The 13,764-nt window shown below is 44.8% G+C and overlaps 1 protein-coding gene across 1 annotated transcript in view; it reads left to right on the plus strand.

The window, feature by feature from the left end:
• The first annotated feature begins 446 nt into the window (after positions 1-446).
• PALD1 (phosphatase domain containing paladin 1) overlaps positions 447-13,764 on the plus strand; it is a 329,497-nt gene continuing 316,179 nt past the window's right edge. Inside the window, exons 1-2 of the mRNA XM_068258949.1 lie at positions 447-606; positions 937-1,025. Coding sequence (XP_068115050.1) covers positions 1,006-1,025 — 20 coding nt within the window. The 5' untranslated portion in view covers positions 447-606; positions 937-1,005. The remainder of the gene's footprint in view (positions 607-936; positions 1,026-13,764) is intronic.

The following is a 13,764-nucleotide window of genomic DNA, read 5'->3' on the forward strand; positions in this document are numbered from 1 at the left end:
GTGACTGTATCAGGACCCTTGGCCCAGAGGAAACCACCAGGGGCCCTCCTTCAACCATTTTATTACAATGCCTCTTTGGACCAGGTGCCCTGGTGCGGTTACAACCTCTGCATCCCTTGTTGATACGCCACTGGTGGCTTACTCTGTATTTAGAAATAAAGGCAATATTAAGGGTCTTATAAGGTCAGTTTACTGTATATTTTAGCTGTGGTTTTTAGTATGTGTTAACATTTTTGTTAAAACATCCTTATTTCTAAGAGGCAATTGATGTGTTGATAGCAAAGCATTTATAGAGTGGAGTAAACTCTGTTCAGTGTGTTGGAAAATGAGTCTGAGTTTCTGTACAAGCCCTGAGCTCCTCTGAATCCCCCATCCACCTCCTAAATCCAGTGTGATGGTGTTCCTGGGAGGAGCCTGTGCGGCTCTCAGAGCAGAGAACTGTAGCAGGGATCCCGCCTCTACTCTGCACATCTGTATTCAGCTACAGAAGGCAATACTAAAAGAGAGGGATACCCCAGCATTACAAGAGAGGAGCCAGGAAAGCAGCACTGCCACATCTGGAGGGAGGAAACCCCTTTTATCTCATCATCCTTTCTTTCCGCAGCTGTGGGTTTATTTCCTCTTTAAATTGTATTTCTCAGTCTGGCGTAGATGAGTAACTGTCTCTTAATCCTGTATCACTGCTCTCTTTGTGCCTGTCTCAGTCAGCTCTCATGCTTCTATGCTGTGTGTGTCTGTCTGACCCTTCTGCCCACTACCCAGTCTCCTGTGATGCTGACTTCCTTTCTGTGTAGGTTTCTTTATGGTTCTCCTCCTCCACTATTTGTAAAGACCTGTGTGCATGCTGCTGTGTGACTGGCACACAACCTGTTAGCTCTCACTTTTTAAGCTGGCTGTTCACATTGACTCTAATCACACTTGTTATCCGTATTCTAGGTTACCTGTTTGAAGAGGAGCATTGATTGGTTGCTACCCGGTCACGCAGCGGAAGCCTGAATTGCAATCATGCAGCCGTCACATCCACGGTAGGATAAATATGCTCAGTTGTGTTTGCCTAGCACATCATGCTGTGCTTAGTCGCTTGTCTGAGTCTAAACCCGCCATACACAAACAGATCTTCACTCTGTTAAGATTTGATAAAAAGGGTTATGGATTTACCCGTCCACAAACTGGTTTTGTGATTGGATTGTATCTTGAAATTGTAACAGTTTCCTACAAAATTGATACTTTCTTTAATATCACATTTTGGTCAAAGGTATCACCGTAAACTAGAGGTCTTGATCTGATTATTGTAGCCCTACTACCGGTGATACAGCAATAAGGGATGCAGAGGGTGTGACCGCACCAGGGACCCTGGATGAGAGGGGCCCGCTAGGGCTTATTAGCTTTGTATTGGTGCTATGCTGATAATGAACACCTCTATATATGCAATGAATAGTGGTAATCCTTATCTATTTTCATACTCTGATTACACGTCTCGGACACTGTAGTTGTCCTTAGTGTGTTTTGGGGCTCCATATCAATTCAGTGCTTGGGACCCCAAAGCTTGCACCGGAGCCCCAACTGAATACTGTATATGTTTGGATATATTTTTATGGCCACCCTGAACATGTTATTGTCCATGTTTCATGCAGGTTGGATTTTCTGCATTTTTCAGTTTTTTTCCCCCTAGAATAAGCTGATGTCAGTTTACCTTCCCTCCCTCTCCCTCCTCTGTAAGAATTTCACGGATATATCTAATGGCTGTAGGTAGTATACTATTCCTCCCAGCAATATTCCAGCCCTATTCTGAAACATTTCAATTTTGGTAAAATTCTTGCATTTTACCAGTGTCTAGTAAAGCACCTTATAATGTCAGATATCAAAGTCCTAAATCGATATTGCTATACAAATGTATAATGTTTTTGTATATTGGTGCTAGTAAATGACACAGAAAAGCAGCTCACTGTGTTGATATGATGTCATTGGGATGCTTAGAATTGGTTGTGACTGTTTATATATTTCTCATACTTTTATAGTGCAAAATTATTATGCAGTCTTTTGCAGAGTATTTTGGAACAATTCACCTTACTTATTGGTCCCCATAAAACCAATCCAGTAAAATCTGGAGCAAAAAAAGAGCAGCTGCAGACAACAACCAATCGGAATCCTTGTTTAATTTAGCGGCTGAATCCTGACTGTTCTCAGAAAGTTTTTGCAATGACCTTGATCTATCTGCCTTGATGTCTCCAAAAGGGGCTCACGTTGAGGCATGAGCTAGCAGCAGTAGTCATAAAACGCTTGTATGACATATTTATTGAAATATTTATCAGGTTTCTTTCTTCCGTTTTTGTTGTTGTTTTGTCTTTTTCCCAATCCTTTAGTTGTAGTATTTTAAGTGCTAGTTCATCTCTTACGTGTCTCATACCGTCCCATTAGTACAGTAAATAATAACCTCTTTTCAGAGCTTTGCCAAGTCCAGGTTCCTCATCCGTTAGCTGAAATGCTTGTGCTGACATTGTTAATAGGGGGATTTCCTTCAGACACCAATTAGAGTGGGAATTCTGGGACCAAACCTTCAAGCTCCACTCAGCAGTCACTAGTTATGCTGGTGATTACAGAGAGTTTGTTTTGTTTTTAATTGGAGTGGGCACACACAGTTGGTGCATGAGAGAATTACTTTGTTAACAGGAGTAAAGACAATGGCGTCCTCATTTTTATTCAGCTTTTTCAAAGGAACCAGCTTCTAATCAGCATTATTAACCATACTAATGTATGTAATATTTTGTTTTAACACAGAGAAAGTGTGGTGTAGCTGCAGTTTGCTGTTTCTGCTGGTAGAGGTTTGTGGCTAGAGCTGGATAAAATAAGACTGGTAGGAACTGTATGCCTTTTCCCCTGAGAAGCGTCAGGATTACCTCATGTCTTCGTTTTTTTTCCTGTGGTTATTGGTAATTGGAGAGGGCTCTGAGGAAAACTGCACATGCTCAGCAAATTGAGTATACTTGGGAACGTAACATTTCCTGAAAATATTTTTGGCTAAGACTTTACACTTTCCTGAACTGCTGTCCAAGATTGTTTTAGCTCTGCAAGTTTGTATATTTCATTTTCAGAGCTGGTTATTAAAGTTATACAGCCAGTCCTTGAGTGAAGTAGTTTTGATGCGAAGAACGACTATAATGTGCCAGATTGCTTTTCAGTCCTTTGCTATGTGCTGGAGCTACTGTAAAACAAAAGGATATTGTACAACGTGTAATCGCTAAATGTAGAACTGTTGCCTAGGAAGCTATCAGCTGGCATTCTGTAGTCCTTGCTGGAAAATGAACTCTCACACAGAAGTACCAGCAGTCAGGTTACAGTTAGCTCCAGATTTTAAATACATTTTGTGTTTTTGATGAATGGTCAATAAGAGCGCACTATTGTATTATAATTACCCTCCTGACTTTTCTTAATGAATTGTGAGGTGGAGAACGCAGTTATGGGAGCAGAAAAGCATGCGGTTAAAGCAGGGTTCACAATTAAAATTCACACACGCATTGTAAATGTCCAAAATGCCTTCACATCTAATGAAAGTCAATGGAGAATCGCACTTCTGCTAAAATTTACAAAATTGCATTCGCATTTTGGCATGTGCAAAAAAACCTTAGATTTTTATAAACATAAATTTGCACATGGCATGTGAATTCCCACTGACTTTCATTAGCTGCGGTAAAAAAAAGTGCACAAAAATGTGTATACCAACGTGAATTTTAATGCAATAAAAGTTCAGTTGTTTGCAATGATAAGTATGAAGCCTGCCGAGGGGGATGGGCGTTTCTGCAATTTTCTTTGTTTGCGTTTTTGTGCACGTTTTCGGTTTCATACATGTGTCATGCGTTTACGTCTGTTCATCAAGAGAAAAAAACATTATTGGATCTACTTTTTACAAAAAAAACTAATGTAAGCCATGTGCATTTTGCGATGTCCATGCGATTTGAATACAGTATGTGGGGGAAGGGGGGGATGGGGCGGTGTTTGGGGGAGACACCCCGATGGGTTGTTTTCACAGCTCAAAGAATTGCATTATATGCTATTTCGCATGTGTTTTCTGCTATGCGGCAAAACACATGCGATCCAAATAAGTGCGCTCCCTGTCTGAGGCATACAGTCATGTAGCGGTGTTTCACAGACGGAGCTGCAAATCTAATAATATTTAAGTACTGAGAGGAATATTAGGACTTTAACTGCTGATCTCTACAAATCCCATTTCTCTGACTGTAACATTAATTCAGTGGTTTTAGTACTTTAAGTCACTAAGCTGACATATTTTTGCAGCTATGTACACAAACACTTGGTCATTAGTGATTTTTTTCAGATGCAGTTTTGGTATGAGCTCTGTAAAGACATGCTGCTTGGCACCTTGTTAAACAGTTCTGTTATACAGAGAGGGAAGGGGAGGCGGAGCATATCCTGTGAGAACTTCAAAGGAAGTCCGTACAGCAACAATACCTTGATAGCTGAAAGTGATCTTCCCCTCTCGGTCCCTGGAGAGGAGACCAGTGATGTCAGGGGACACATTTACACACTGTAGATTTTTGGACAAGATCGTCACAAATTATTTTTTGGCCAAGGAAAGTCTGCTATGAGTATATAGCTTAAACTGGACCCAAACTCTTGTAGAGAACAGAAGGAAAACCGAGAGAAATGTACCCTGTATGTAATTAGAGAGTTTAGCTTGCCTAATTACTGTATATACTTGCATATAAGCCGACCCGCGTATAAGCCGAGGTACCCACTTTTCCCTCAGACATCAGGAAAAAGTGATTGACTCGCTTATAAGCCCCCTCCCCAGTATAGCCCCCTCCACAGTAGCCATAATTGCCCCCAGTACAAGTCATCCTAACTCCCCATAGCCAGATGTGCACCAATAATGATATAGCTTTGTCTCAAGATGCCACTAGATGGCATCATAGATCTGAAAGACAGCGATTGCCACACAGGAAGAATCCCAGATCATTGTACCGCTGACACGCTGCTTGCATGCACTGCTTCACAAGCCAGGGGACACAGGTAGTCTTGAGCAGCACACTCTGCACACCATGTTGCAGGGGGGAAGGGAGGCACCGATACAGCAGGGCGCAAGCTGGTAAGAGCAAGATCACTAGTGCACGATCATTACATTCCTCTGCCAGTAACAAAACCTGCTCCTCCATCCATTCTGCTCCACTGACCCGCTTATAAGCCAAGAGGGTATCTTTTCAGCACATTTTTTGTGCTGAAAAATTAGGCTTATATGCGAGTATATACAGTACCCCTCATTTGCGAAGTATCACAAGTTGTAATCTGATCTCTCCCCTGTGTCACATTACTACCTTTAGCAGAGATGGCAGATAGCCCATTTGAAAGCACAGGCTGTTAACAAAATGTCTGCTTCCATGAATCAGGAAATAGAAAAGGAGCAGATTTATTTTAAGATTTGTATCAGCTGTAACAAAGACATTTTTTTTGTTTAAAGGTTATTATGCTGTTGTGTATCTTACATAGTTATTTGGATTGAAAAAAGACATACGTCCATCGAGTTCAACCAGAAAATAAAGAACAACACCAGCCTGCTCCCTCAAATATCCCTGTTGATCCAGAGGAAGGCGAAAAACCCTTACAAGGCATGGTCCAATTAGCCCCAAGAGAGAAAATATTCCTTTCCGACTCCAGATGGCAATCAGAAAGAATCCCTGGATCAACACCACTGGGCATTAGTAATTATAGCCTTGGATGATAGTTATTTAGTTAAGTTAGACAGTTACATAGCATATTTTAGAGCAGAGAGGACTTCTGAGTTCAGGTCTGCTTTAAAGGTAGTCATACACGATACAACCAAATACTTTTATTTTTATTTGATAAAATGATCAATTGTGCAGAATAATCAAATGCAGCCTTTCTTTCAATTGACAAATCTTTATCCATTTTTTATAAAATCCTACAAAATGCCTGAATGACATGGTGGAAACTGTATGAGAGAGAAAAGAGCTTCTGTCAGGAGGAATAGAAATAAACAGTGACCAGTTCAAAAATATCAATAACTTTATTAGGGTCATCAAGAAAAATGTAAAAACACTTAAAACTCCCGTGGCGACGGGGGATCCAAAAACATCACACTCAATAGTAGAGTAGCTACTCAAATAGGTTATACATAAATGCATGTAAAAAGTATACAACAGGTTCAGTAACAGGCAATAAGTACCTATCTGACTGCACAATAATTAGCAATATGAAGCATGATTAAGCTCTAGACATAATTAGACTACACAGAAACGGATCCGTTTCTGTGTCCCAGCCTATAGGGGAGAGATGGGGCCACCATGCTGGAGGGTGATAGCAGGCAGGACGGGGGTGGCAGCGGTCGGTGGGGAGGGGGGACGCTAGAGGTTTTTGGTGTGCACTGGCCCTGTCTGAGTGTGTGTGTGTGGGCCCTTAGGGGAGCACAGTGATTCCCTGGGGGGGGGAAGGGGGCAATGGCGTAGGGTGCCCCAGTGTAGCGCGGCCCATGGCTAGCATATATAGCTGTGCAGGGCCGGCCTTAGGTTTCACAGCGCCCTGAGCGTAACCAGGTTTTGGTGCCCCCCCCCCCCTATTCATCCTCTTTGCGTGTGAGCGCACCACACACATACACTAATGGGGGGGGGGGGGTGGGGGGTGGAATCTGCTGCCTAAATTCACTAAAAGGGGATCTGCGACTGCAAGACCAGTAGCCTATATATGCTAAAGGGGGAATCTGCCTACATCTACAAGACTAGTAGCCTATATACACTAAGGGGGGGGATCTACCATAGGTAGGTGCCCCAGTATAGGTTAGATAGGTAGCTGCCCCCAGTATAGATTAGATAGGTAGCTGCCCCCAGTATAGGTAAGATAGGTAGCTGCCCCCAGTATAGATTAGATAGGTAGCTGCCCCCAGTATAGGTTAGATAGGTAGCTGCCCCCAGTATAGGTTAGATAGGTAGCTTCCCCCCAGTATAGGTTAGATAGGTAGCTGCCCCCAGTATAAGTTAGATAGGTAGCTGCCCCCAGTATAGGTTAGATAGGTAGCTGCCCCAGTATAGGTTAGATAGGTAGCTGCCCCAGTATAGGTTAGATAGGTAGCTGCCCCCCAGTATAGGTTAGATAGGTAGCTGCCCCCCAGTATAGGTTAGATAGGTAGCTGCCCCCAGTATAGGTTAGATAGGTAGCTTCCCCAGTATAGGTTAGATAGGTAGCTTCCCCCCAGTATAGGTTAGATAGGTAGCTGCCCCCAGTATAGGTTAGATAGGTAGCTGCCCCCAGTATAGGTTAGATAGGTAGCTGCCCCCAGTATAGGTTAGATGGGTAGCTGCCCCCAGTATAGGTTAGATAGGTAGCTTCCCCAGTATAGGTTAGATAGGTAGCTGCCCCCAGTATAGGTTAGATAGGTAGCTGCCCCCAGTATAGGTTAGATAGGTAGCTGCCCCCAGTATAGATTAGATAGGTAGCTGCCCCCCAGTATAGGTTAGATAGGTAGGTGCCCCAGTATAGATTAGATAGGTAGCTGCCCCCCAGTATAGGTTAGATAGCTAGGTGCCCCCAGAATTGGCTAGATAGGTAGCTCCCCCCAGTATAGATTAGATAGGTAGCTGCCCCCAGTATAGATTAGATAGGTAGCTGCCCCCCCAGTATAGGTTAGATAGGTAGGTGCCCCCAGTATTGGCTAGATAGGTAGCTCCCCCCAGTATAGATTAGATAGGTAGCTCCCCCCAGTATAGATTAGATAGGTAGCTGCCCCCAGTATAGATTAGATAGGTAGCTGCCCCCCCAGTATAGGTTAGATAGGTAGGTGCCCCCAGTATTGGCTAGATAGGTAGTTGCCCCCAGCAGGGCCGGATTTCTGGCAAGGCCACATAGGCCATGGCCTAGGGCACCAGAATTTTAGGGGCGGCTCAGTGAGGGGCAGTAAAGCTGTTCTATGCAGCCATCCCTATCTACAAAGACAGCTTTAACCTTTGAACTCTCTGTCCTGGACTTGTGTCATCCCTGCAAGACCTGTAAGCTCTATCCTGCAGGTATACTTCAGCCTAACTCTCATGGTGACTCAATGGGTCCATCATTAACGAGATGGCAAACATAACAGTTCTTAAGGAAAACATCATTTATAATCTATACGCGTATTACTAAAATAGTTATTGTCTGTGACATCCAATGATGGAAAGTAAGGAGAATTCTCATTGGGGCACACAGAGATAACAACCATACAGATGGTATAGTTGGCCTTGGGCAGTAAAAAGTACAAATCCGGCCCTGGCCCCCAGTATAGATTAGATAGGTAGGTGCCCCCAGTATTGGCTAGATAGGTAGCTGCCCCCAGTATAGATTAGATAGGTAGGTGCCCCCCCCCCCCAAATTAGGTTAGATAGGTAGCTGCCCCCAGTATTGGCTAGATAGGTAGCTGCCCCCAGTATAGATTAGATAGGTAGGTGCCCCCCCTCATAGTGGAGGGGGAGCCGCGGGGAGGGCAGCCCGACCTCTCCCTCCCTTCCTCTCCGGGCCACCCTCCGTGCACCCCCCTCCGATGCGGATTGCAGCAGTGAGAACAACAACTCACCTTCCTGGTTCCGATCGCCGGCGCCTCTCACTTGCCGCTGGTCTCCTCTTCTACAGTTACTAATAAACACTAAACTTCCTGTGAAGCAGGAAGTTTAGTGTCTAATATCAGTGACTGTAGAAGAGGAGACCAGCGGCAAGTGAGAGGCGCCGGCGATCGGAACCAGGAAGGTGAGTTGTTGTTCTCACTGCTGCAATCCGCATCGGAGGGGGGTGCACGGAGGGTGGCCCGGAGAGGAAGGGAGGGAGAGGTCGGGCTGCCCTCCCCGCGGCTCCCCCTACATCACGGTGGCCGCACGGGGTTTGCCAACTTTGCCCCCATATCACCCCCAGCAGTGGCACCAGGGGGCGGAGCGAGACGGACCCAGCCGGGGCCGCAGCTTCCGCCTTAAAACACAGGCGGCAGCATCCCCTATCTCGTGACATGTTAAAAGCTCACATCACGGTTATTCCAAAGCCGGGCAAGGACGCCACCTTGTGCTCTAATTATCGCCCGATCTCCCTCCTAAACGTAGATTTAAAGATTATGGCAAAAGTTCTAGCCAATCGTTTGGCTCCACTTATGCCTGGACTGGTTCACCCAGACCAGACAGGTTTCATTTCTGGGCGGGAAGCGCGGGACAACACCATTCGCACCCTAGACCTGATTGATTGGTTGCATAACAGAGAATCCCCGGCCCTTCTCCTCTCCACTGATGCAGAAAAAGCTTTTGATAGGGTGGGCTGGGGATTTCTGGAGGGTACACTTAGACACATTGGTCTCCGACATAAAATGCTTGCCAGAATTATGGCACTGTATACTGGTCCGTCGGCACAGGTGAGGGCGAATGGTGTTGTCTCGGAACCCGTTACAATCTCTAATGGCACACGGCAAGGCTGTCCCCTGTCCCCTCTAATATTTGCGCTCACCATTGAACCCTTTCTGCGCATGGTTCGCCAAAACATAAACATCCAAGGGATCCGGGTAAAGGCAGAGGAGCACAAGGTGGCGGCCTACGCCGACGACCTCTTGTTCTACTTGAAAAATCCTACTATCTCTCTCCCTAATCTTCTATTAGAATTGGACAAGTATAAAACTCTTGCTAATTACAAAATTAACCTGGATAAGTGCCATGCTCTTGGTATCCTCCTTCCCCCAGCTTTAAAAAACCAGCTACAAGCTAACTTCGCTTTTAAGTGGAACTCCACTGCTATTACTTACCTAGGAGTACAGATACCAGCCAAACCACAAGATATTTATAAGCTAAATTTCCCACCTTTGATAAGCAAATTCTCCCAAGATCTCCATAATTGGAACCGCCCTCATTTTTCATGGTTCGGTCGTATAAATATTCTCAAAATGAATATCATGCCACGTCTCCTATATCTATATCAAACACTCCCTATTTCCCCTCCTCCCGAACATTTTAATGTAATTAAAAGATTATTCCTTAACTTTATCTGGAAAGGTAAACGGGCCAGAATAAAATATGCCGCTATGGTTCTTTCCAGGTTACAAGGAGGTTTAGCAGTACCAGATGCTAGGAAATATCATGCTGCTGCCTGCCTAGTCAGGATGGTCGATTGGCATAGGCATACTGCTCAGAAGAGATGGATACAAGTAGAATCTGCCTTGGTTGATCAAGATCTTACACTTTTACCTTGGTACTCAAAGTCTCCACCTACAGAATCTCTATCAGTTAAATCTACTCTAAGTAACCTTTCGAAATATCGCATGTTAAGCAATCTTTCCCCTTGGCCCTCACCCTTAATGCCTATACTAGATAACACAATGTTCCCCCCAGGTTGTCACAGTAACGCATATGTACCCTGGAGGATGGGCACTGCTCTTAGGGCAAAAGATCTCCTAGTAGGTAAGACATGGCGTACAATTCAGCAGTTACAAGATCAGCGCAACTGCCCATTTCTAGACCCATGGAGTCTAATGCAATTTATCCATTTTGCGCACTCAATCGGAACGAGGGACCAACTGTCCAGACCTCTAACACCTTTTGAACTACTATGTAGTGGCCAAGGTCCAATAAAAAAATCTCTGACCTGTATATATCAATTATTATGCTCTGATGAGACCTGGTCACACTCTTTGAAGGGAAAATGGGAAACAGAACTACAGGTTTCCTTTACAGATGAGCAGTGGAAAAAATAATCTTATTAAACCATAAAACCTCGATATGCTCAAGGGTACAAGAATCTAACTACAAAATATTAACTCGCTGGTATCTTACACCCAGCAGATTACAAAAAATATATCCCACTGCGGACCCAAAGTGTTGGAGATGTAAGCAACATACAGGAACGTTGCTTCATATCCTATGGGATTGTTATTTGATTAGAGATTTCTGGACTAAGGTACAAATATATATCAAGGAGCTCACGGATGCAGACCCGATATCAGATCCCGCTTTTTATCTATTATACCACACACAGAAACCAGTTAAAAAAGTCAAAAAATCCTTAATGAAACATCTACTGCAGGCTGCACGAGTCTCTATAACCAGACACTGGAAAGATACTAATCCTCCATCAATCCTAGAATGGATAGCAGAGCTCAAATTTATCTGTGAGATGGAATCATTAACCGCCTCCATTCATAACACTACCGAGCAATGCTCCCGCACCTGGATGCCTTGGCATGAATTTTTGGAATCTGACAAATATAAGGATCTGCTCTCTGCCTCTCATTCGTGAGCACTTTGACATAAGCTTCCCCTCCCCCTACATTGTTATTCAATGAAACTAGGTGAGCTAGCACCTATCTTATAGCTTGTAGGGAGGGGGGTCCCGCCACATAAACCTAAATCTAAACTTTCCTGACTTGCTCTTCTCTTTTACTTTTCTTCACTCTCTCTTTCTACTAATGTCCCTGTTCTCAAGATTACTCATGTTCAGCTAGGATGAGTTCCTAGAAATATCTCTAAGTAAAAGTTTTACGCCACTACGTTATAAATAAAGCCCTGGCGTAAGAGATGTGGGCCCTACTATCTTATAATCTCTATAGGTGCCCTGGGATGTGAGTTCCCCTTTGGGCTCCCAGACACCTAACAGTTTTTCTAAAGGCTAAAGACCCTCATCTGATGTGCTATTCTAATCGGATAGCGTTATTGTTTTATCTTGTGTATGTGAAACTTGATAGGTTATGTATACATTCCTATAGGTTCAGCGCTGGCTTGCTGAAAAATTGTGCATTGTATTTATCGCACTTATACTTGACCATTTGTTGTATACTCCTCCTAGATATAAGATTGTATTAATGCAAATATGGCTTTGTATATCCTTGTTATACTGTTAAAAAATAGTTAAATAAAGAATTTACAAAAAAAACACAGGCGGCAGGAGCGCCCCCTGGAAGCCGGCGCCCTGAGCAATCGCACAGGTCGCTCAGGTCAAAGGCCGGCCCTGTAGCTGTGTATTAATGTTATAAGCCACAGAGACTCATGAAGTATTGAAGCCAGAGAACTGCCATGATAGACAGCCAGCATTTGCCTCAATTTTGTCCTCAGTACAGGCTATAGAGGAGCCACCATGTGCTGCTGTTTACTAACATATGCCAGAGATAATGTGGAGGTATTTTGCAATAAAGGGAAACAGAGAAAATGGTGGTGTCTTAACTAAACAGTTTACAAAGTGGATCTACAGTTTATCACTGGTGATTTGGAACTGGTAATGCTGGAAGTATTGTCTCCTATAAAACTTTCCAGCAGACACTGTGTGAAAACTTCAAGCTGAGTGTTTCTCAAAAAAACTGCTGAGTTAGAAACCTAAAGGGCAGAAGAGCGAAGAACCAGTGTAATAATTCATGCACACTATACAGTCTTTAAGGCCATGCTCATTGGCTGTTTTGTAGCATTTCCAGTAACAGCAGGAATGCAACACAATGGATATGGACAGCGGCGTGGGACTGTATCTACACCTTGTGTTGGGTACAGTGAAACATACAGTCAATGAAAAGTATTCTTTATAGCTACTATCAGGGCAGCCATCTGGAGGGGGGGGGGGGGGACAACTGACACTGCAGTGAGGGGCCCAGGGCTTCTGGGGGCCCTGGGCCCCCTTTCAAAGCGCTGGAATGGCTGCATGTTCTGGCTGCGGGCCTGTGGCTCACTAACCAGCACACCGCGTTCCAGCACTGAGAGAAGAGTGACATCAGTGCTTGAACGTGGGGAGCAGATGAATGAGGCCGCTACAGCAGACTTTCTATACAGGGGCACCACACCTATATCTGGCTACAGGCTACCTATACTGGGCCACCACATACACCTGGCTACCTATACTGGGGCTGGAACCAACTATACCAGGCTACTTATACTGGGGGCATCTACACCCGGCTTACCTATACTGGGGCACCACCTATTGCTGGCTACCTATACTGGGGCACCACCTATACTTGGATACCTATACTGAGGGCATCACCTGTACCTGGCTACCTATACTGGGGCACCACCTATACTTGGTTACTTATACTGGGTGCCTATAGCTTGCTACCTATACTGGGGGCACCTGTACCTGGATAACCTATACTGGTGCACCACCCATACCAGACTACCTATACTGGGGGCAGCTATACTAGGCTACCTATACCGAGGCACCACCTATAGTTAAATACCTATACTGGGGGCACCTGTATCTTGCTGGCCTATACTGGGGCACCAGCTATACCAGGCTACTTATACTGGGGGCATCTACACCAGCCTACCTATACTGGGGAACTACCTATAGCTGGCTACCTATACTGGGGGCACCTATACCTGGTTAGGGCATGGGGATGAGCTGAGACAGAAGGGGACAAGAGGTAACACAGGGGGATAAAAGAGGCACAGGGGGAATAGACGTGGACAAAAGAGGCACAGGGAGAAAAGAGATGAGACGGGAACATGAGGTCACACAGAGGGACACAAAAGAGGCACAAACTGAGGTGAGACAGGGGGGGGGGCAAAAGAGGCACAGGAAGAAAAGAGGGGGACAAAAGAGAACGAATAAAGGATAAGAACGGACCTACAAGTCCCTATCTCATTTGTTAACCTACCTGTATTTTGCTAGTATTTGGCCCCACCCACAACATGCCATGGTCACGCCCACTTTTTGCTGCATCACACTGTGCATGCCGCTTTCTTCAGTGTCGGAGCCATGCACATTTTTCGCCACAGCGCAATTCGCTCATGGACACGGGGATGGGGTGGCTAGTGGGCGGGCACAGCA

Source organism: Hyperolius riggenbachi, chromosome 10, assembly GCF_040937935.1.
Source record: "Hyperolius riggenbachi isolate aHypRig1 chromosome 10, aHypRig1.pri, whole genome shotgun sequence".
Classification (NCBI taxonomy): domain Eukaryota; kingdom Metazoa; phylum Chordata; class Amphibia; order Anura; family Hyperoliidae; genus Hyperolius; species Hyperolius riggenbachi.